General features: G+C 39.3%; 2 protein-coding genes across 4 annotated transcripts in view; one reads left to right on the top strand and one right to left on the bottom strand.

Moving 5' to 3' along the window:
- Positions 1 to 2310, top strand: part of TSPAN12 (tetraspanin 12) — a 41211-nt gene extending 38901 nt beyond the window's left edge. For both annotated transcript variants that reach the window (XM_036401419.2, XM_036401420.2), the window contains exon 8: positions 754 to 2310. In XM_036401419.2, coding sequence (XP_036257312.1) covers positions 754 to 1059 — 306 coding nt within the window. In that variant the 3' untranslated portion in view covers positions 1060 to 2310. The remainder of the gene's footprint in view (positions 1 to 753) is intronic.
- A 4501-nt stretch (positions 2311 to 6811) lies between these two features.
- The window catches only part of KCND2 (potassium voltage-gated channel subfamily D member 2), a 270490-nt gene continuing 254835 nt past the window's right edge, over positions 6812 to 22466 (bottom strand). For both annotated transcript variants that reach the window (XM_036400932.1, XM_036400931.2), the window contains exons 4-7: positions 16701 to 16799; positions 15037 to 15132; positions 11851 to 12098; positions 6812 to 10004 (exon numbers count right to left, since the gene is read on the bottom strand). In XM_036400932.1, coding sequence (XP_036256825.1) covers positions 9827 to 10004; positions 11851 to 12098; positions 15037 to 15132; positions 16701 to 16799 — 621 coding nt within the window. In that variant the 3' untranslated portion in view covers positions 6812 to 9826. The remainder of the gene's footprint in view (positions 10005 to 11850; positions 12099 to 15036; positions 15133 to 16700; positions 16800 to 22466) is intronic.

The raw sequence follows: 22466 nt of genomic DNA on the forward strand, positions 1-22466 counted from the left end.
TCTCTAAGACTCACATCACCCTTTCTGAGCGACAGCACTGTAACTTGTGCTTGCACTCCTAGCCAGCAGTTCCCAAAGCTGCTGCCTCTCTGTGAATCCCTGCAGCCTTACACGGGCTTGGGAGCTTTTCTGAGGCCTTATGTGGGAGTTAGTTGGCCATGGAAGCAAACTGTGGAGCCTGCACTGAAGGTTTGGAAAGAGCTAAATTCCATTTCTATGAACATCAGCTTACAGTGTTGCGGCACATTTTTCATGGGATGTTTGCTGATGAGGCTATGCAGGTTCATAGATCTTTCCTACAATACTGTTTTAGCTTCAGAGTGTAGTACTATGTGTAGGAAAAGTCTAAAAGAGTTTAAAATAGTTGGCAGCTTTGAAGATCTTCAATTTAAAGAGAGAAACAAGATAATAAAAAGGATTTTAATGGCTTTTTAAACCTTCGCAAAACAAGTTGAGTTTCTTTAACAGTTAGTGAGCGTTGATAGTAATTCAGATTAACTTTGAGTTATTTCTGAGAAGTAGCACAAATATCTTTCGGTAAAGTCTCTGTGTATGAGCAAACTTAAAGTTGGCATTATGGAAGCAGTTAAAAAGTAGGCAAAATAATTTTCAAAGGAATGAAGGAAGGAAGGTTTGAAGGAAGTGAGAGATTCTTGAGAGCCAGAAAAGACAGTAGTGGCTAGGATGAGCTAAGCCTTGGGAACTGCAACCCAAATATTACTGACTGTTTTTTAATCTGTTTTTGTTTTACAGGGATGTGGTAAAAAAATGTACACTTTCTTGAGGGGCACGAAGCAGTTGCAAGTGCTGAGATTCCTAGGAATCTCTATTGGAGTAATGCAGATCCTGGCCATGATCCTCACTATTACTTTGCTGTGGGCTCTGTACTATGACAGAAGGGATCCCAGAGCAGATCAGATCATGGCACTGAAGAGTGACACCTCGCAGGAGCTGTCATGTCATTCCATGGAGCTACTGAAACCAAGCCTGACCAGGATCTTTGAACATACATCCATGGCAAACAGCTTTAGTACACAGTTTGAAATGGAAGAGCTGTAAGCGATCCAGCGAATCTGCGAAGTCACAGAGGATTTTTTGTGTTGTTGTTACTTCTGTTCTGTTCCATCAAATATACCAGTCTTCTTATGTGTTGGAAACCAGCTAATGAATGGAAGTGAAGAAGACCAGCAAAGAAAGATGAGCCTGTTGCCAGCCTCTTAGCCATGTCCTCACCTGTGAAAGAGAGTTGATTTTGTGTATTCATTTTTAAAAGGCACTCATTCAGTTGGGCACAGTGATAGTCGTTGGCACGAGCTGTGTGAAGTGTAAAACACTGACATCAATCACAGGTAGACTGAACCTGTAAGGAAGCATCATGGGAAGGGAAGAGAAATATTCATCTTCTGAAGAAACAACTGTGCTTTGAGCAAACAAAATGTGACTTCAGCTGAAATTGACTTTTAATAAGCCATTTGGAAAATATCTTTATCAGGGATCTATGTATGTATAGTTGTGTGTTTTCATGTGTGCATGGAAAGCAGAGCTACAATTCAAGTTAGTACTTGGATTCAAAAATTTGCAAGATTTGTAAAAAGGGCGAGATTTTCTTTTTTCTAACAAAATCTTTATCTTAGTTTTTGTTCTTAAAGATGTTCTAAAACTTCTATTTTTATCTAACATAATGTTTTTTTTAGTTTTAAATATATTAAACAGGGATTGAAAACAAAACTGTTGCTATGGACAATAGACTTTAGTTTTCTGGAGAATTCTTCCTTCAAACAGTTTGTTCTGTGGACTGTTTCTTAGTAAAAAGGAAGAAAACCTTAAACATTCTTGCCAAAATGGGAATCAATATGGGAGTAGCACATTTTTATAGATAAATCTTTTCTCCTGTCCATGATTCTCCTGAAGCTAGAAATAAAAGACTGCAGGAAAAATGCTTACAGTTCTGGATGCTATTGCAATAATTGTAAAAGTACACAAGGAAAAATTTTACTTTGGTGAGTGCTTCATTAAGAAATCTCTGGTGGCCTAAAATGCCAGCCAGAAACAGATTAAAATGTATTTATTGAGGTGGGGAAAGTGCATTTTACTGTATTTTTATGAGCAATGTCTATGTCATAGGATTATTTTTACAATTGGCCACGCTCTTGAAATATATATTTGTTTCATTGAGTATAGTAGTTTGTGGCAAATGGGCTTTTTACATAATATTACATTAAAAATTAGTTCATTTGTTTTGGAATTTGTAAAAGAAAAAAAGAAATCAAGGTGTGATTTGGTAGACAATAAAATTACTTTTCTCTTAAATTCTGTAATGGCTTTTGTTTTTTTAGTCCTAGAGTGGGAGTGCTTTGGATGGGCATTGGGAAGGTCCTCCTGCTAGTGTGAGTTAATTTGACTTACCCATTCCACTTACTCTGTTGTGGAGAAGCTGCAATGTTAGTGCAATTTTCTTTTTTTTTTTTTTATTACTTCTGAGAAAACTTCTTAAGGGCTTGTGAAATTAAGCACTTCAGTTGTGTGGGCTGTTTGCTTTTCTGCAGTCTGCTTCTGGGGATAATTATTTCAAGGGTACTATTGCAAGCAAGATTACCTTTCTGCTTTTGCACTTCTATAGATGCTAATACTTATTTTGGGAGGTAAAAAGAAGATAGAAGGAGAGACCGTCCCGAAATTTTGCTTGGGAGTGTCTTTGTCAGGAATACATTCTTATGTTCTGCTTGGAAAGCCTTGTGCCGGTGTTGCTGCACAGGCAGAGCTGAGTTCCACCCTCCCACTGCTCAGCCTGGGTAGCGTTGCCTTAGCTAAGGGTGAGGTTCCTGCTGAGGAGCAGGTGTCTGACAAAGGCTGAGTGCAGGACAGCTCTAGGCTTCAGAATGCTATGCTAGTGATGCTACACAGTGCATTGAGTCATCACTTGCCCCTGTTTAAAAATCAAAAAAGTCCATACAAACCACAAATTGGGAAATCTTGATTATGGATTACATGTACACGCCTACTATTGGCATTGAATTACTGCTGAATGTAGGGAATTTCACTTAAATAATGTAAAAAAAGTAATGTAAAAAGAAATATAAAATTCCCTTTTTCCAGTAAGCCTCAGCCCTTAAAGTTTTACCCCAGGAGTGTCTGTGGAAGCCATGCTTAGCCATGCTTCAAATATTCCTGGTCTTTCCATACAAGGACTGCTCAGACTATCATGGGGGTTGCCTGTGTATCTTCTAACCTGGATATATTCTAACCTGCTCATCGAGGAACAAACAGGGCAAGCCAAGCTAGGGGATTGTGTTGGGATTTAGAGATACTTAGAGCCCAGGTCATTTGGTTTTAAGCTGTCTGGGTGTGAGGAAGCACTGCCTTCAAGTGTAGTCACGTTTCTTTAACAGCAGAGGGATTGCTTGGACACAGACCCTACCTCTCAAAGCAGTGTTTATGGACCTCCACAACAATGAACATTTACAGTCAGCAAAACCTCACTTGGGCTTGGATACCCAAATCCTGAGCCTGTCTACATTCTGGGAAAGAATAATTCTATTTTGAGTATTTAACCCCATTTGCAGAAATAGGTCTCATCTGTAAATTGGAACACTTCAAGAATTTTTTCATTGACTGCTCAGGCTGTGAGGTGCCTGTTTTTCTAGGGCTTCTTCAAAGAGCCTTGAAATTAATTGGCTAGGCTGCAGTGAGCCTGCTCTTTTCCTGTAGAGCTTTAGATTCTATGTAGGAGAGAGGCTGCTTGGCAAGACAGGAACATTTAGAGATACTTGAGGCAGTGAAAACTACTTCCTCTTATTTTCTTTTTTTCTCAGTTTTACAGGAGTACTTGGAGAAGGATGGTGTGGTTTTTGTTCTCTGCAGCATGAAGTGTAATGAACTAAATCTTTCTTGTTGAAGCAAACAACTGCAGAGATGCTCCTTAACATTTTTCAGAGAGCACTCAAGGAGTGCAACTGTATCAGAAAAAGGGGTCACTTCCTGCCAGCACCAAGTTTTGTGTTCAGCCCAGTGACTGTACCAAGTCCATGGGACTGTGCCTGTTGCTGTGGGGCTGAGCATGCTTTTAGGAGGCAAAGATCACTATTTCTGGTCCTTGGATCTGGTCCTGGTATTGATTCATCTGCTAACAGGTTGTATGACAGGATTTTTGGAAGGAGAGAGCTATATTTTCTTCTTTATTGCTTTTCATTTTGTAAAAGCATATATGAATATAAGGGAATATATAAAGAATGAATAGTAAAAAGAGGCTGATGGTTACAGCAACTATATAGTTAAATGTGGTGGAGGAAGGGATTTATAAATAGCTTTTAAAGTTTTTATTGCAAAAGCATTGTTTTTGGTCTCAGAGCATGGTGCTAATAATGCTAAAGTTTCAAGCTCAATCCCCATATGGGCCATTCACTTAAGGGTTGGACTTGGTCCTTGTGTGTCCCTTCCAACTCAGGAATATTCTGTGATTCTGTAAACTGTGCAGAAAAACACAGATTATTAAAGTCTTACAAAATTGAAGCACTAAAGGTTTGCATGGCACAGTAGTGGGGAGGCTACGGGGTGATTTCTCTGAGAAGCTGAGAAGCTTCCCCTGTGTCTGACAGAGCCGGAGCCAACCAGCTCCAGCACGGCCCCACTGCTGGCCAAGGATGAGCCCTTTGGAGGGGTAACACCTCTGGGATAGCTATTTAAGAAGCAGAAGAAGTGGTTGTGGCAACAGCAAGTGCAGCTGGAGAGGGGAGTGGGAGGAACTGCTCTGCAGACACAAAGGTCAGTGAAAAAGGAAAGGCAGGAGGTGCTCCAGGCACTAGAGCAGAGGTTCCCCTGCAGCCCGTGGTGCAGCCCATGGTGCAGCAGACTGTGTCCCTGCAGCCCAGGGAGGTCCATGGTGGAGCAGAGGCCCACTTGCAGCCCAGGAGGAGCCCCACACCAGAGCAGGTGGGTGCCTGAAGGAAGCTGTGACCTTGTCATAGCCCCCACTGGAGCAGGCTCCTGGCAGGACCTGTGCAGAGAGGAACCCACGCTGCAGCAGGTCTGATGGCAGCTGTGTGTGACCCTGGGGGGACCCATGATGGAGCAGTTCATGAAGAACTGCAGTCCATGGGAAGGACTTTCTTTGGAGATTTTTGTGGAGAAACATCTCCCATGGAAGGGACCCCATACTGGAGCGTGTATAGAGTGTGAGGAGCCTTTCCTGGGAGAAGGAGGGAGCATCAGAAAACACATGATGAGCTGACCACAGACCCCATTTCCTGTCTCCCTGCATGTCTGAGGAGGAGGAGGTAGAGTTCAGGAATAAAGTTGAGCTTAGATAAAAGGGAGGGATGGGGGAAAGATGTTTTGTTTTTTATTACTGTATTTGGATTTGATTGGTAATAAATTGCACCAAGTGAAGTCTGTTTTTCCTATGACAGCAGTCAGTGAGTGATCTCTCCCTGTCTATATCTGAACCCAAGATATATTACTTTGTTACATTTTCTCTTCCCTGCCCAGCTGAGAAGGGAACAGATAGAGTGGCTTTGGTGGACATCTGGCATCCTGCCAGTGTTGTCAGCCCACTACGAGCATTGCATTTAATTCATACAGGATGCTATTGTTGAAGTGAGATTGTATCTAAAACTTTCCAACTTGTGTATGATTGCCTACTTCCTGTTTAAAAAAATGTGATGTCCTAAACTTTGGAGAATTTTTATATATCTACTTCCTTTTTATTCAGCACTCCCCCATTCCTTGTGCATAGATACTGTTAGGTAGACAACTAGATGATATAGGTGGGTAAGAAAATAAGCTGCTGGATAATTCCATGTATCTTCTGGACATTGCCAATCTGTGTTCACTCCTGACACTCCTACTCTTTTAGCCACATGTTTTGTGTATCCCATCAGCTGATGGCTCCTCTAGAACAGGTGATGGGCCTAAAATATTCCCATAGACAGTTGTAAAATAAAGCCCTGGTGGGCCTCAGGTGCAGCAAAGAGAGCTTATGACCTCCTAACCACGCTCCCTGCACAAAATTAAAAGATCCTGTGGCTTCAGAAATTTGTCCTCTTCCAGATCAGCTTCCTCTCTGAAGGCCCCCTTCTCTCTGCAGCAGCTGAGGCTGCATTGGGTTCTCTGCTCTGAAAGCCAGGATGCTTCCTGGAGCAAGAGTATATCCACAACTTCAAAAGGTAAAGTGTACGTTTTCAGTTTGCCTTCTGTGGCTATTTTATGAGAGCACAGTTGTTATCAAAACTGCTCTGGGATAGTTCACAGACAGGTGTTATCTGTTATCTTTCCCCACCACCCAGTGCAGTGAGCTCCTCACAGAGGCAGCCATCAGGTGCGCCAGGGTTGATCAACATCATCTGCACCTAGTTACCCTAGTTACATCATTAGTGATCCATGGTGTGTTGCTACCTGCTCTTAGGCTACAAAAAGTTTGATCTTCTCTGTGCACTCATATTTTATCAAGGGAATTTGATAGCAGGTATGAGAAGTTCAGCAGAGCAGTTTGGTTTTTGGATGTACATAAGGGACATTTTTTAAAATACAGATAAAGAGGTTGAGTTCATACTGCTGGAAATGTTCAAACTGCTGCTCCAATTTTCTCTGCCACTGCAGGCTGGGAAGTGAAAGGTGATGGCTGGTCCCTCAGGAGAAGGGCAACTCTGCAGTGGAGCTGTGGCATCCTGGCCTTGATGGTTCTAGTATGGTTAAGATACATTCATGTCTTGCCTGGAATTACTGTCTAGGATATTTGCTGACTTCATATTAAGTGTTCCTTCCAAATTATTAGAGGGGAAAAAAATTTTCATTAATAAGTTATTTCAAAACCAAGTTGACCCATTCAAGCATGCAGATGTTTTATTTAAATATTCGTCAAATGTCTATTTATTCAGCATAACACGTGTATTATGCTGCCTTCTGAAATACGATATATGACTGTCAAACGAAATTGTCAAAACAACAATCTTGGTTTCTTTGTATGATACACAGAAATAATTACATTTCATGTACAGTACAGATGCATTTTACACAGTCATCAACAGTCATTCACTACCAAAACAGCATTTAAATCACCTAAAACACCAAAAAAATGTGTATTTCCCAAATTCAGAATAAATTAATGGTTTTGCATGTGACATATGGAAATAGGAGACAAGACTGGAATTCTGAAAAATCATACTAAATCATCTCTTAAGCTGCATTTTAAAAATGAAAATACAAGTTGCTTCAGGGGTATAACTGTTATGCAAGTGTATTGCTGTAGTGTGTTCCTTCTAGAGCCTATGAACAGGAGAATAAAGAGCTTTTTAAAAGACACATGACCTGATGGAGTCAGTAGGTTTCCTGGGTTGTGTGTAGTCTGTACCAAAGTAGGTTTAGTAACTGCCCCTTTGCATTATTTAGCTGATATAACGAGTCATGAAATACCACATGACATAAAGAAGTTGCAGTTCGCTGACATCAAGGCAGTTTTTATATCAATAAATGTTTGACAAAAGGTGGGGACCAAGTATGAGTAACCATGCATAGAAGTAGGATGCAAGTACAAAAACTGATGTGTTCTGCCTCTCCTTTGAATCCATTAAAGTTTATGTAACCTACCAGCTTCAGCAGATCTGCTGCAGGGTGGAAGAGAGAGCAGTGCTGGGTAGTGGATGGAGGCAGGGCTGCTCAGAAGGAGCCCTTCCTCTGGCTCAGAGCACAGCCCATGCTTCTGCTCTCTGATGTTTGAAAGATATGCAGAAGTTCAGTTTACAATGAGTAAATCCTTCTGATTTGAAAAAAAAATTGGGAAGTTAATTGCAAATTAACCAAGACTGCATTAATTTCAGAGTAAGTAAATGATAAGGGAAAAGAGTAATGAATGGCATTATCTACTCTTTTTACTTGCAGTTTAATTCTAATATGTGATGCTGTATTTTGGTGTATATACTGTAGCATGATAGTCTATCATCTACTCTTCACTGTTGACAGGTAGAGAGAAAGACCAGTATTTGTGTGCAAGAAAAAGTGTATCATCAGCAAGTTTCAGTTTTTAGTGGGTATTTTAATGTAAATTTTCAGGTCAGTAGAATGCTAGCAAATACTATACTGAAACATACACTACTCAAACTATTAAATAACTGTGTTAATCATTTATTGTAATGGCATCTAATGCACTGAGCGTTTTGATTTATATGCATATTTTATTTTGCAGACATGCAATTATTTCTGATCCAGTGTTTTTGATGTATATATGTATGTATTGATATGCACATATTCTGTGTATATTTGATGTATACGATGTATGGTATGTCATGAATATAAGAAGCATTATGATACATCTAATGTACTGTCATGAAGAAAAATTACACTTTTTTATCAGAAAGGTTTCTGATAATATCAATGTCTTTTATAAATGAAGCCAAGAAGCCTTAACTTGTAAAGCCTTCATATTAGCTTTTAGGCCTGCCCATGTAGGCAAATTCCAATTGAAATCAATTATATTTTTATAGCTTTAGGACTCAATCCATTATTCTATCATTGTTCGTAGGTAATTGAATATTTTTCACACAATATAAATCCTCAAACAAGTTTTAAGATGCAAGTTTAACAGATAATTACAAAAAGAATTTAGCCATCATTTTTACTGAATGTCTTTCAGTGTCTTCCAGCGTAGCTAATACTCTGGATGCTGCAGGATGTAAGAAAGGAACCATTTGGAGAGAAGTGTTAGCTGATCCCCAAAACACATTTTTTGGTAATTTTAATTCAAATAGGATTGCTCCTGTAGCAGTTAACTGTGACAAGAAGTTTGCTCTGAAAATACAGAAGTAGACAAGTTGTCTATGGAAGAATGGACTGTTGATTCATCAGTGTCCTTGAAATCCCAAATGATACAGGTATGTTGGAGTGGGCAATGAAGTGTCAGAGAAATAGAGAACAGTGAACAAAAGGAGCAATGACTGAATAGCAATTTGTGGTGCAGTTTGGCTGTAAGATTATTTAAATGTTTGCCATTAGAAGTTTATAGTGTAGATGAAGTTGTGTAAAATACCTTAAAAAAAAATCCTGATTCCTGATACAACAGGTGTACAATGACTTATTGCAGTTGTAACAGTACCTAGGAAGCAAGATAAAACAATAGTAAATATTGAACTAACTGAACACCTTTAGTTCACTAATGAGTGTTTGAGTAAGAAATACTGCATTTTTCAAAGGGAAGTTATTTGTACAACTACCATGGAACATTAACAATCAGCTTGTTGTAAGTGCACGGAAATGCCCCTTTCTACAGTATTATTTTATCATGCCTAATCTGAAAAACAACAAAAGTAAACTGAGATCACAGCTTCAAATAATTTCAGCATGCATTATGGTTGTAGTTCTTTCAGTCAGTACAAACAAATTTCATATGAGCATTTTCTCATTCATTTTTGACAGTTCTTCAACAAGTTTGTGGTTTATTAACAGGGAAAAAAAGACATGTTATCAAAATGTTTCTTGTTGGTTTGCATTCAGCAGGAACATAGGTTTCTATTTTTTTCGTTTGTGTTTTTTTCTAAAAAGAGCTTTCATGATAAGAAGAAGCATCAATGGGGACATTTCATTGTGCTCATATAGTAAGTCACAGAAGATTCCACCGCGCATCAGTTCAGACAGGGGGTAAGAAACTCCTTTTGGTTCACACCCTATGACACCAAACCCACAAAGTTTATTTCTCCTGAACCTCTTGCTCTGCGGCCACTGGCACACTCGTCAAGGGGCGTTGTCTTTGTCAGCTCTCTCATTCCTCATGACTCGTTTTTCACTGCTCGAGCTCAGCTTGCAAGTGGTCTTTATGCTAATTTATAAATAATTCTTTGTTTTATAATGCAGATACTCTGACAATGTTTCCTCCCGAGTACTCGGGAGAGTCTGGCCTATCATCTCCTTCAGGTGTGGTGACTGGAGGTGTTGGGATGCTGATTATTGCTGTAGTGACGTAAGGCTGCTCACAGTTTAGTTTAACGCACTCTTCCACTTTGGCATTTAAGCTGGAACGGCTGGAGGAAGAAACAAAAATCCATGAAGAATGAAAGTCCACATTACCACAAACCTCTTGAGCCTGATTCCATTCCCTCAGCCAGCCATCTCTATCCTGCCCCACTGGAGAGCTCTGAGTACAGAGCAGCACCACCCCACTGTACCCCAGCAGCAGGTGGTCCATGGCTATGCTCATGTCCATGTCCCTTTCTCCCTTCCTTCCCACCATTTCAGCACTTCTCAGCCATCACCTGTGTTTCTGGACAGAGGAACCATTGCAAAGCTAGCATAGCCAAGTTGCTTACTATGCAGGAAAGTGGAAACTAAGGGCCAGTCCAAGTCTCCTGCATATTCCTCAATACCATGCTTATTTAATAACATTTGGATATTAGGACTAGTTTCTTCACTGAAATAGCTGTCAGACATTGGAACAGGCTGCCAAGGGAAGTGGTTTACCCTTGAAATGTTCAAAAGGAATGTAGATGTGGCCCTTGGAAATGTCATTTAGTGGTGAACATGGTAGTGCCAGGTTAATAACTGGCTCCAATGATCTTGGAGGTCTTTTCCAACCCTAGTGGTTCTGTGATTCTGTGTATATTCTGTTTTTACACAATGGTAAGGCACTCTATTATATGCACTAATTAAATTTGTGTTAATATGTTCATGGAGTTGCTGCAGTACCTCCTCAAAGTAAAAGACTTGAAAAACTCAGACTATTTCAAGGTGAAACCAGCATTTTATGCTTGCATTTTTGTTTTCAAGCACAAAGCTGCTGCTTTTTGTTTTTATATACATGGCATCTGGAAGTATGGTCCAGGCATGTCCTCTAGCAGAAAAAGAATGGATCCAGGTATTTCCATAGTATTTCTGATAATCCATAGTATTTCCTGAAAAACTAAGAGAGATTTGAGCTTTGTGCTGGCCAGGAGGTTTCATTGCATAACAGCTGAAAATCTTTAGTAGTTTGAAGAGTTCCAAGCTGTTGGACTGTTCATGGAAGTGAAATCCAAATGTAATAACTATACATAGGAAGCTACTCAAAATGTGGCTTAACAAGACAATCTCTATAGCAACTTGTACTGAAAATACTTCTTTATTAAAGGGTGGCATATGTGAGATCAATAGAAAACACTTCTGCGTCTTCTGGGACCTTTGCTGTGTTTTCAGAGGTGATATTTGGATATATGTAAAAGCCAAATACTTTACTTTTGAGAGTACAGGGACATTCAATAAATTACACACTCTTAAACTGCACTTACCTCACTTTTGTAATAAGTCCTCAAACAAGGAAATACATTTTTCTTATCCATTTCATATTTTTTTATTTAGAAGAGTTTTCCTTATGACTATTACACTTAGGACTCTGGGAATCAGTTATATTTCTCTGCTCTGCAGAAATGCAAGGAAGTCTCATTTCATATGCCTCTGAACCAAGAAGGGACAGACAGAGCACTTGCTCTTCTCGTATATCTGAACTGGACATTTTTCTGTGTGAATTTTTTTTTTATGCACTTGTCCATGGGATAGAACATTTGGTGCTCTATTTTACGTGGGGTAAAACGTGGATACTGTTTGCTGCGAATAGGGCATGGTAGTTTGTGAGGAGGGCCTGAGAGGGCAGAAATGGATAGAGAGGGAGACTATTCTATTATTTTGGATTATGTTGGAGACTATTTCCATTATTTTGGATTAAGCTTGAAGCAAAGGAAGCACAGAATATTTCAGTAGCAGTTCCTCTTTTTAGATGAGTATTGGACTCTCATCTTCAGCCTCACCGCCTGCCTACGGAGGCCACAGCCCCTTTGCATCAGTTCCCTAACAAAGCCAGGGGCCTCAGCCCTGCGTGTGCCCATGCACATGAAGTACCTGTTGGACAGGGGTGTCCTCTCCACGCATCTGATCTGGATGGTGCTGAGCTCCTGCACGCTGCCGGGGCGGCTGCCGCTGACAGCGGTGTTGGGGATGCGGTACGTCTTCTTGTGCCGCCGCGAGCAGCACGTGCCGGTCACGCCTGGCTGCGACGACAGAGAGGGGCTGTGGCTCGGGGGCCTGTTCACTGTAGAAACCTCCATGCAGCTCTCCTCGTAGACTTGCTCATCCACAAACTCGTGGTTCTAGCCCAGAGGAATCCAACAAAGGGACAAAGCACACACAGGAAGATAATTGAAGTGAACATATTAATCGTGATTGTTTAACGGCTTAAATTGACACAACTGAATAAACCGGGAAAGTTAGCTTATTCTTGATTACAGTGTTTAGCCCATATTAGTCTGGGCTGAATACCAATACAAATGCAAACACTGGAACAAAATTAACAAGAAAATGTTAATCCAAATTATTTTGCAAAATAGCATGTGGTTGTAGTGTAGTTTGCATTATAAATATCTGTACAATCTTTGAAGTGCCACAAAGTAGAGGATTATGTTTATTAATAAAATGCAAGAGGTGCTTTTGTAAACACTCTAAATGTCAGTTGAAAATAAGTAAGATTCATTATATTGAACTATAATATAATAAAATTGATAAATATTTTCCAGATAAGTTTATAAGACTTCCTTTTGAACTATATCTTAGAAATCAGGATCTGAAACAGCATTTTTGAGGTATGCATCTATCTAAAAGAAAGAACATTTAAACAAATAGAAATTTTGATTAGAAGAGATGAGATAGTTATTTGAAAGCATCCAAAAAGTTCCTATTTACTGTAGATGGATGTATGAAAAGCAGTTTAGAGGACTGAGCATTTTAGTCAAATGAAGTCCTCTTTATTCATGCAGTCTTCACTCAGTCCCAGGAAAGACAGTAGTTTTATAGGGTGGTCACAAATATGAATCCAAATCCACTCAAATAACCAGTTTACATTAATTAACCAAGTAATTAGGGAATATTTCACACCCAGCCACAATTCCCACACTTTCTATACATGCAAAAGAGCGTGAAATAGTGGTGTTGCTTATGGTGGCAAAGGAGGGGAGGAGATGCAGGGGAGTGGGACAAGTTTTTATACTTATTTTAAACTAGGCAGAGATTGAAATATGTTTGCATGCAGTTTGAGAAAGCCTCCTTTTTCATGAAAACTCTTTCCATTTACTGCTGGAGTTAGTCTGCGTATCCTGACAATGTTTTAGAGGAATTGTTTAAGGAGCATTTTCTGGATTATTTTACACTCTACTTACTCTCACATCAATTTTGTCAGCCTGTTGCATTTTTGTATATTAGAATGAGGTAAATTACTTTTCCCCTAAAAAATTTTGCTCTAATTGGAAAGATGCTGATGTTTTTCAGAATTGCCATATGGGGTCAATATAAAGTATGTGAACAAAGTAAAGAGAATAATAACTCTGGCCAAATGTTTGCAACAAATGGAAATACCTTTATAGGCATAACATTTTTATTTCCATTTTTTCTGTTCTTCGCTCAGACATACATTTGTGTGAATTAAGAGGTGTTGAAGAATGTAAATTTCAAGTGACAAGGAAAAAAAGAACTTGCTTGACAAATGACTTTTATAAGGCATATGTCAGTCACAATCAAGATTTTGAATATGATCACACAGTAGGCATAAAATTCAGAGAGAAAAATAACCTAATTGCTCTTGTGAGATTACATTCAGGGGCTTGCAGTATGTTTGCCAAGAACTCTGTTATTTGTCTGATTAAAAGTAATTTTGTGCTTACTAAAACCTTTATGGAGCAATGATTAAAGAGTTTTATTGACTGAACTTTTAATATAGAGTTGAAACATTTTGAAATGCTATAATGGCACAAGTTAATTGATTTAATTATACTTATTAATTAACTGTTCCTAAATTAGCTAAAAGTAATTTGTAAAATATATTTTTTGTGCAATTAGTTTCATTATTAATGCAATCTTCACAGAATTCCATAACATTGCCTACTCTGCATTTATGAGGGTGGGTGAGATCTTATCCTATTGACTTTTCAGTGACAGAAAAGAAAATATGCCTTTTCTCAGTATCATGATGGTTATACCACAAAGGATGGTGAGAGTCTTAAGAAGACACACCACCCTTCCTGTCCTACAATGAACCAGATTCCAAATGCTGAGGGGCCAAAATATCAAAAATTTTGGCCCCTAAAATATTAGGAATGCATCATCTTCAGAATACAGTTTGGCACTGCTGCATATATTTTTGTGTTAATATATCATAGGAGCTCAGGGCCAGTAGCAGAACCTAACAGAAGGAATGAAGAATGTGGATTCAAGAAAAAAGATAACACTTGCTTTACAGACTCATTTTTTAAAGAAAAATTAAAAAAAAAGTTTTACAGACTCCTCCATTATGATTAGAGGAAAGGTGAAACTTTGGGAGGTGAATTCAGCTCCTACCAAATAAATAGAATTTTTTTCCATTATTTCTAGGAAAGTTTGACAAGACCTGTGGTTATTACTTAGATTTTTAAATATGTTTGCAATATTATACTGTGGAAAAAATTTAAAGGCAAATTGCTATTATCAGGTTCTTGTACAAAATGTCTCAAAAAGTTTCAAAAGGGCCCAGAAAGAATCTTATCAAAAGAAACCACAGTGTGCTCTGAATAGCAAGTAAAATGTTCTGTCCTACAGCACATTTTATGAAATTATTACTTCTAAAGTAAGAATGAAGGAGGCATAAAGACAACAAGCATATGGGTGATGTATTGCTAATTGACATAACAACTGGGCCCTTTTATTTCAAAGACATGCTGTCAAAAGGAGAACAATAAATTCCACACTTATATCAGGTTTTAATGTATCAAAATTTAGCAATGTTTGTTGCGGGAAAAATTTTAAGTCTTTGTTGTTTGTTTGTTTTGGGAAGGGGTATTTTTTTTTTTTTGAGATTCACAGTGATCTCCATCAAATATAGCAGAAGTTACATCTTTCTTATTTATATGCATTGGGTATAAAGCCTTACAATAAGATAAAATGGCTTTTCTTCCTAGCTAGCTGCTTTAATATAAAGGCTCATTAATTAGAAAAGAGAACTGGAAACATTCAAAACCAGACTGGTGTTGCAATTCTCAGGAAAACACAGCTCTCTTTTCTTACCGTAGTTTTTTCCAGGCAGTGAAGCAGGTGGTGGTGCTGTGTTTCAAAGGAAGAGCCAGATTTGCCAACAAAGGCCTGTTCTTCTTCACTGGAGGACTGTTGATACATAAAACTCTGTATTATTCTCAGTTTTGAACAAGAGGGTTCTTATCCAAACATTTGATCAGAGCTAATCTGGATTGTACATGGTAGCGTAACTGCAACGCTTCGTCTACAAAGTGTACCAAAAATTATTTTGCACCTTAATTTGCTTTTGCTTTTTTTTAATCAAACTATTTTCCTTCCTTCCCTTGCACCTCCTTTTAAATGTTTTCGTCTTAGATCTTTTACGCATGGATAAAATAGAACTATTTACAAGTGCAATCAACACATAAGCTTTGAATGTTGGATCAACACGTGTTTAAAATTTTAATCGATTTAAGTTACAGTAAAATACTTGTTCTTCCTGAGAATGTGCCTCATTTGAAGAAAACTAAAAATAGCTGTCCTCCCAGGATCACTTCATAGCACTAAAGAATTTGTGGTATTGCTGCTTACACAAAAATTCGTGTCAGTGATCCCAATCTACTGGGTTTAGAAAGCGTATAGCAAATGTTACTGACATAGAATGAAGAATTAAGTAGAAAGCATCCACTGTTTATTAATTGCTTTCATAGTTATTCACTAGAAAGCAAAAAACCAAATAGGGGAGGAAGTGGGATAATAGAAAAGAATATAATTCAGCCATGGGATATTTGAAATCTGCATGGTAATTAAGTTATTTTGTGTCTTTTTCATTCAAATATTTGAGTTCTTTCAAGCAGAAGAGGAAACAAGGGCTCTGACTGCTCATCTCTCATGCTAGACAGGACAGATAGACAGACAGCCACTTCCTCCTCTTCTGGCTATAGGTTTAAGTATCCGGCTGTTTAACATGTATTGAGCAGAAAGGGCACAGAGGAATAAAAGCCTTCCTGTATTCCTCAGGGAATAGCCTAAATGCCAGAAAATGGCAGGGATTAAAAACCACTCTGTCTGCAGTCTTTCTAGGCTGGGTACAGCTTTGAGCAGCCAAGGGCTGCCTCCCAGAAGCATGGGTGGTCACTGTGGATCCCAGTCCCAGCTGCTGGTCCTGGCTTCTGTGGCAGGGGGGAGCAGGGAGTTTACTTCAGATAACATTAGATTATAATGCATTTGAGGTAATCACCAAGATTCTCCCTTAAACCCAAGTAGGTGCTTTGAGGGAACACTTCACTCTGCAACAGCCCTCTCTGCAAACAGTATTCAAGAGCTGCCTTTTCCTTTACTGATGATGAAACCTGGTTTTGTCACCCATGTTCTACCTGTTTAAAGCCAAGTGAGATTAATCCAACCCACCTCCTAAGAGGCAAATGCTCTGTACTTTCCTTAATGAGGTCTTCTACAGGATCTAACTCCAAAAATATGGGTTACATTGAATCCAGCATTTCTATCTGGACATTTCCCTCATCTCTTAATACCCCACCATCGATTCTCACAACTTCCCTTAACGATAGTAATTGTCCAGTTTATCCTTCCTTAATCTACCTCTAAAGATAACATTGCCAAGAGCCCCAAGGTGACTCACCCTGGTGATAAATAGAATAAGCTACTGCTGGGCTGTCATTAAGTGGTTACTCCAGAGGTGGGGGGAGCACAAACATTACCTGCTGCAGCTGGTTACTCAGCAAGCCATTCCGTTTGCTCTGCATGTAGGCATTAGCGCTCCCGCTCTTGGCGGCGCGGATCCGAGCGAGCCTGGCTTTCTGTGAAAACACACCAAGTGAAGAGTGCCATTTGTACTCACAGCCATTACCCTGTTTGTCTAAAACTGCTAATTGGAATCAGCTGCTTATGAATACCAATCTCACAGTGACTGACAGACTGCATTGCATCCATCCTCCAGGTGGAGCAAATCACAAGTGTCTTCCCATTTAAAATGTATTTGGTAGGAGTTTTTATTTGCTTGCATGTATCAGCTACTAAGAACAAGGACTTTGGAGAAGGGATTAGACAGATCAGTATGGAAGTGCTGCCTTTTTTGGTTCTGCATTGCTGCAACTGCCACTCCTTATGTCTTGTGGGGCAGAAACATGGACATCCATTTCAGTTGCTATTGCCGTGGAAAATCTCTTTAAAGGCAAATAAACAGTTCAGAAAAAATGTAACATTGTGACATCTATGAGTGGGTTTCACTGAGTCTTCTGGGTTTTTGGAGTACCAAAATGTAATAGTGCTTTTATGCTGTCTCCCAGTTGCATTCCTGAATATTTGCCAGGCCATTTTAAAATCATAGAATGGTTTGGGTTGGAAGGGGCCTTAAAGGTCATCAGTTCCAAACCCCAACCATGGGCAGAGATTCCATGCACTACATCAGGTGGCTCAGGGCCCCATTCAGCCTGGCCTTTAACACTTTCAGGAGTGGGGCAGCACAACTTCTCTGGCAACCTGTTTCTGTGCCTCACTGCCCCCTTAATAAAGAATCTCTTGCCAACATCTAATATAAATCTACCCTCTTTCAAATCAAAAGCATTGCACCTTGTCGTGTCACTGTCTGCCTGTATAAGAAATCTCTCTCCCTCCTTTCTCTAAGTCCCTTTTAGGTACTGGAAGGCTGCTTTAAAGTCTCCCTGGAGACACCTCTTCTCCAGGCTGAACAACGCCAGCTCTCAGCCTGTCTTCACAGGAGAGATGCTCCAGCCCTTGGATTATCTCTGTGGCCCTCCTCTGGACCTGCTCTAACAGGTCCATGTCTTTCTTGAGCTGAGGACTCCAGAGCTGGATGCAGCTCTCCAGGTGGGGTCTCACCAGGGCAGAGTAGAGTGGGAGAACCCCCTCCCTTGCCCTCCTGGCCGTGCTGCTTTGGATGCAGCCCAGGATGAGGTTGGCTTTCTGGGCTGTGAATGCACAGTGCTGTCTCATCTTCAGCTTTTCATCCATGAGGACTCCCAGGTTCTTCTCCACAGGACTGCTCTCAATTACCTCCTCTGCCAGCCTGTACTCATATGTGGAATTGTCCTGACCCAGGTGCAAGCCCTTTGCACTTGAATTTTTTGATTTTTCATGAAGTTATCATGGGCTTACTTTTCAAGTTTGTCCAGGTCCCTCTGGATGGCAACTCCTCCTTCTGTTGTGTCAACTGCATTGCTCACCTTTGTGTCATCTGCAGACTTGCTGAGGCTCACCTGATCTCACTGCTAGTGTCATTGATGAACATATTGAAGGGCACCAGTCCCAAGACAAAGCCCTGAAAGACACCTCTCCTCACCAGCCTCCACCTACCCTTTCATCTCTGTCAGTATAACCAGACTTAATACTTATCATATTTGGTCATAGACTGTTCACAACCTGATTTTTCAGAGACTGCAGGTATCAATTACTGAGAGAAATTTCTGATTTCTCAGGTGAGCCTCATTGCTCGTGAAGGTGACTTTAATCCAGAGTAGAAGGAAGCTCATGAGTGACAGACATTTTTCATCCACTGAATTTTGTACAACACACAGAACACAGAATTAGGGGAAAGCATGAAGAGTAGACTCTCTCAACCATTAATGTGGAAAACAGAAGCTTTTATGGAATTACTAGGATGGCATCCTGGTTCTCTATTTTCTGTGGCTTGTTACATGTGTAAGATGGAATCTGGGTTTGTCTTCATGGTTAGATTTCTGATTCTGAAAGCTAAATGCCTAGCAGCATCTGGAATTAAATGGCTGCTGAAGCACAGGAGATTCAGTAAAGCACTTGAAAATCCAACTTTGATATAGTAGTAGGGATTTTCATATCTGATATTTAATTTGTGGACATTAAAAAAAATAGAGAGAGTATTTTCCCCCCTTCCCCAAATTTCTGTGACATTAAATGTCAGTATGCGCTTAGAGAGGGACGTAGCCCAGTCACTGCAGCCATCAGATCTTTCTGGCATGATGATTAATAATTAACTGGCTTAGAGGAATGGCTCAACACCACATTTCTTTGCACTTACAGCCTCAAACTCACAGATCATCTCAAAAGCAAGCCAAGGAATTTATGACAGCTAACAGCTAACATGGTTGAAATCTGGCTTATGCTATGTCATGCATTTGTTATCATTTAATTGTTCTGAAAGAAAATAAAGTAATGCTCTACATGTGAGCATCCTTGAGCCAAAAAGCTCACATAAGATGCTATTGATTTATTTTGTGATATATTGCCCATTTTAAGATAACACATTTGTTTATTGACTTTGTGGTGACCATAGCTTTTCCAGCAATGCAGTTAATGCATCTTCTTCTAATGGTAAGGAGAAAAGATCCCTGATGACCTGGCCTGGGGTTCCCAGGAGCCAGCAGTGTGGGGAACTGTTCCAGCTCCCACCCTCTTGCTCACTTGGGCTCTTAGGTGGAGCATCCAGGGCTACCAGCACAGCAGGGGGCTCAGTCCTCAGAAAATAGGTTGTTTTCTAAATAGTGCTCCTGTGAGGCAACCCCAGCAGGCTGGGTTGAAGGGTGGGGGAAGGAGTTTTACCTGCACCACAGAATAGTCATGGGCTGGGACAAGTTCACTTGGTTATGTTCATAAATATATAAAAGTTTAGTCTTAGGAGCTCGAGATGCTTTAGAGGAATTTCATAAATAAGTGATTTCAGTCACAAATATTTTAGCTGTGGTACTTTTTAGTCTGCTCTTTATACATGGAGATTCATTAGATTTAATGAACAGACATTTAACACACATTAGTTCTGCTTTTCCTTTTAGCATGCATATTCATTTTCTCTTTAGTGATTGAAGAAATAATTATGGCACAGCATCGTTTAATAAAGAAATATGAAAAACATAACAGTCCATCAGACTATCTTAATATATCAGTGCCATGACACATATAATATGAAGGTTGTACTTTCCATGTGAAGATTTAAAATTGCTTTGCAAGTATGAATTTATTGCATCTTAGAAAGCTTTTGTGAGCTAGAAAGTAATAGTATACATCTTTCCAGCTGAGACTCATTCAGATGGCCTGAATTTATATCATTTACCAAAGAGAAGACAGTAAATCTGGGAGGAAGAGAGGAAGCAGATATTGTGGCCTCCACGTTTATATTTCAGCTTAGAGAAAATACTGCAGAAACTGGAGGTGTTTACAAATCTGTTAAAGTGATATGATTTATTTTCAGTGCTTCTGCCTGATTTATATATGAGCCTGGAGCATGAGCAGTCTAGTGACTTCTCCCATTTCCTATCAAGGCATCATTAAAAGCTCATGTCATCCACAGGATTTTAAGGGCTGTGTGCTGGGGATAGAACTCCCATGAAAGGCATCAAAATGACATGATGACATCAGGAAAACTGTGGTTACAGAAGTGCTGCATTGTCCTTTAGTCTGCATTTTCTGTCATGTATAACAGAATGAGAGTGACAACTGCCTCTTTCCGTCACTTCAAAGCCCTTCCTAATCCTCCTCTTTCATAAAATATCTAGGGAAAAAAAAAGAAAGTATTAAGTTCTCCTAAAGTAGATGATATCTTTGCTATGAAGATTTCCTGTGTATGAAACTTTGGTAATTTTTACATGGTCTAGGACTAAAAGAATGGTCTAGGATTTTGGTAATTTTTACATGGTCTAGGACTAAAAAATGTAGATGAAATATAGTTCTTTGGCATATTTTAGTGAAATTCAACCCAAATAATCTCATCTCCATTCTTCCTAAGAAGTTGATGACCAGCTGTAATTTTTCCCACATCCCTTGTATTTGCACTGAACTTCTCTTTTAAATGCATGTCTTTTTGTTTTCTAGCTTTGAATTTTACAGCATAGAATTGGATCTTTGTACAGGGCTGCATTCACAGAAACCTCACAAAGGGAATTCACTGTTATTCAACAACATTTAGCTCTGTCAGTTTTAGAAATATAAACATTAATTTTCACAAGGTTATAAGTAGAGCTAAATGTAGCGCTGTGGGGTATTTGCAATATCCAGCTTTTGACACTCAGATACCCTCAGCTGTCCAGCTATTTTAAGAGAATGATTTAATCAGGAAGGTTTTAGCACAGGACTTATGGTGGTACTGAGAATAATTTCTGGCAAAATTCTCTTCAACTTTCTATGCAAGAAGCCAGGGTAGCCCAGGTAATTTAGTACTTAACTCCTGTTGGCTCTAGCTGCTCTCCAGGTTACATAATTGTTTTACTATGAAAACTCAAATGTTATTAATTACTTACCTTTTAGTTATTATTGTTTAATAATTTTGTACATTTAAAATATTAAAATTCCTTCACAGTCATTCTGTGCACAGCCTTTGGTCAGGACAGAGCTGGTTTTCTTCACAGGAGCTGGTATGGGACTGTGTTTTGGATTTGTGCTGAAAACAGTGTTTACAATTCAGGGATGTTTAAGTTACTGCTGCACAGTGCTTGCACAGAGCCAAGGCCTTTTCTGCGCCTCCAAGTGTCACTTTTACCTTTCTGATTTTCACCCCATCCTTCTGGGAAGGAGAGAGAGCAGCAGGGTGGGCTTTATCTGCCTGCCTGTGCTCAACCACAACACTGGCTCCTGGAACAAGGGTGAATGTTGTCCAAAAAATCAGTTACATTTTTGTTTATATAATTTTTTTGGTTTGGTGTTTCATAAATCCACCCTGTGTGTTTGTTTTTAAGTGAAAAATCATGCCTACATTTTGTGCTCTGATTGTCTAATTTTCAGTAATTGCAAATGATTGATTTCATATTAGCTGACAATGATTTGCGTGACATCAATATGTAACAGAGAAGAAAATGCTGTTTCCTTTGCACATTAATGGACATAGAATTAAATAAGGTTCATACATTTCTTGAGTGGTGCCTTGCTTTCACAATCTATTTAAATTATTGTTCAATAAACATGAGTTCTACATGCTTTTTTTTTTTTTTTTTTTGCTAAACTCAAAAATCCTGGATAAGTTACTGTTAGTTATATTTCTGCAATACTCCTGATATTAATAGCTTGTCTCATATAAAGAAGTCAAAATGGCTAGCAGGGTTTCCTACTGCAAACACAGTTCTAGCCTTCCAGATGCTGTTAAGCAGTTGTTGCAGTTTATCCTAGAGCTATTTATAATTAGCTAGTAACTGATTATTCATAACTGACAGATAAATGCATCATGTACAATTAATAAATAGCAAAGCCAAGCCAATCTTCAGGATATATTTTGCTTTCTGAAGGTAGAAGACGATACTTGCATGAAAGATTCTGGTTGAATTTTATGTCTAAAGTAAAATTTTGGAGCTGATTATGGTTGTTTGGCTGTTCTGTTGAGCCATCATGCAAAGTCACTCTAGTACTCTAGAAAGTGCTTGGGCAACTAATATTAAGGCACTTTTGTTCCTCAGGTAATGAACAGCACTGGGCAGATGTACTGCACTCAGGCACTTGTTGGCCAAGAGGACACAAGGCTCTTCCTCCCAAAGACACGTATGGAAAAG

This window comes from Molothrus ater, chromosome 5 (genome assembly GCF_012460135.2).
Source record: "Molothrus ater isolate BHLD 08-10-18 breed brown headed cowbird chromosome 5, BPBGC_Mater_1.1, whole genome shotgun sequence".
Taxonomy (NCBI): domain Eukaryota; kingdom Metazoa; phylum Chordata; class Aves; order Passeriformes; family Icteridae; genus Molothrus; species Molothrus ater.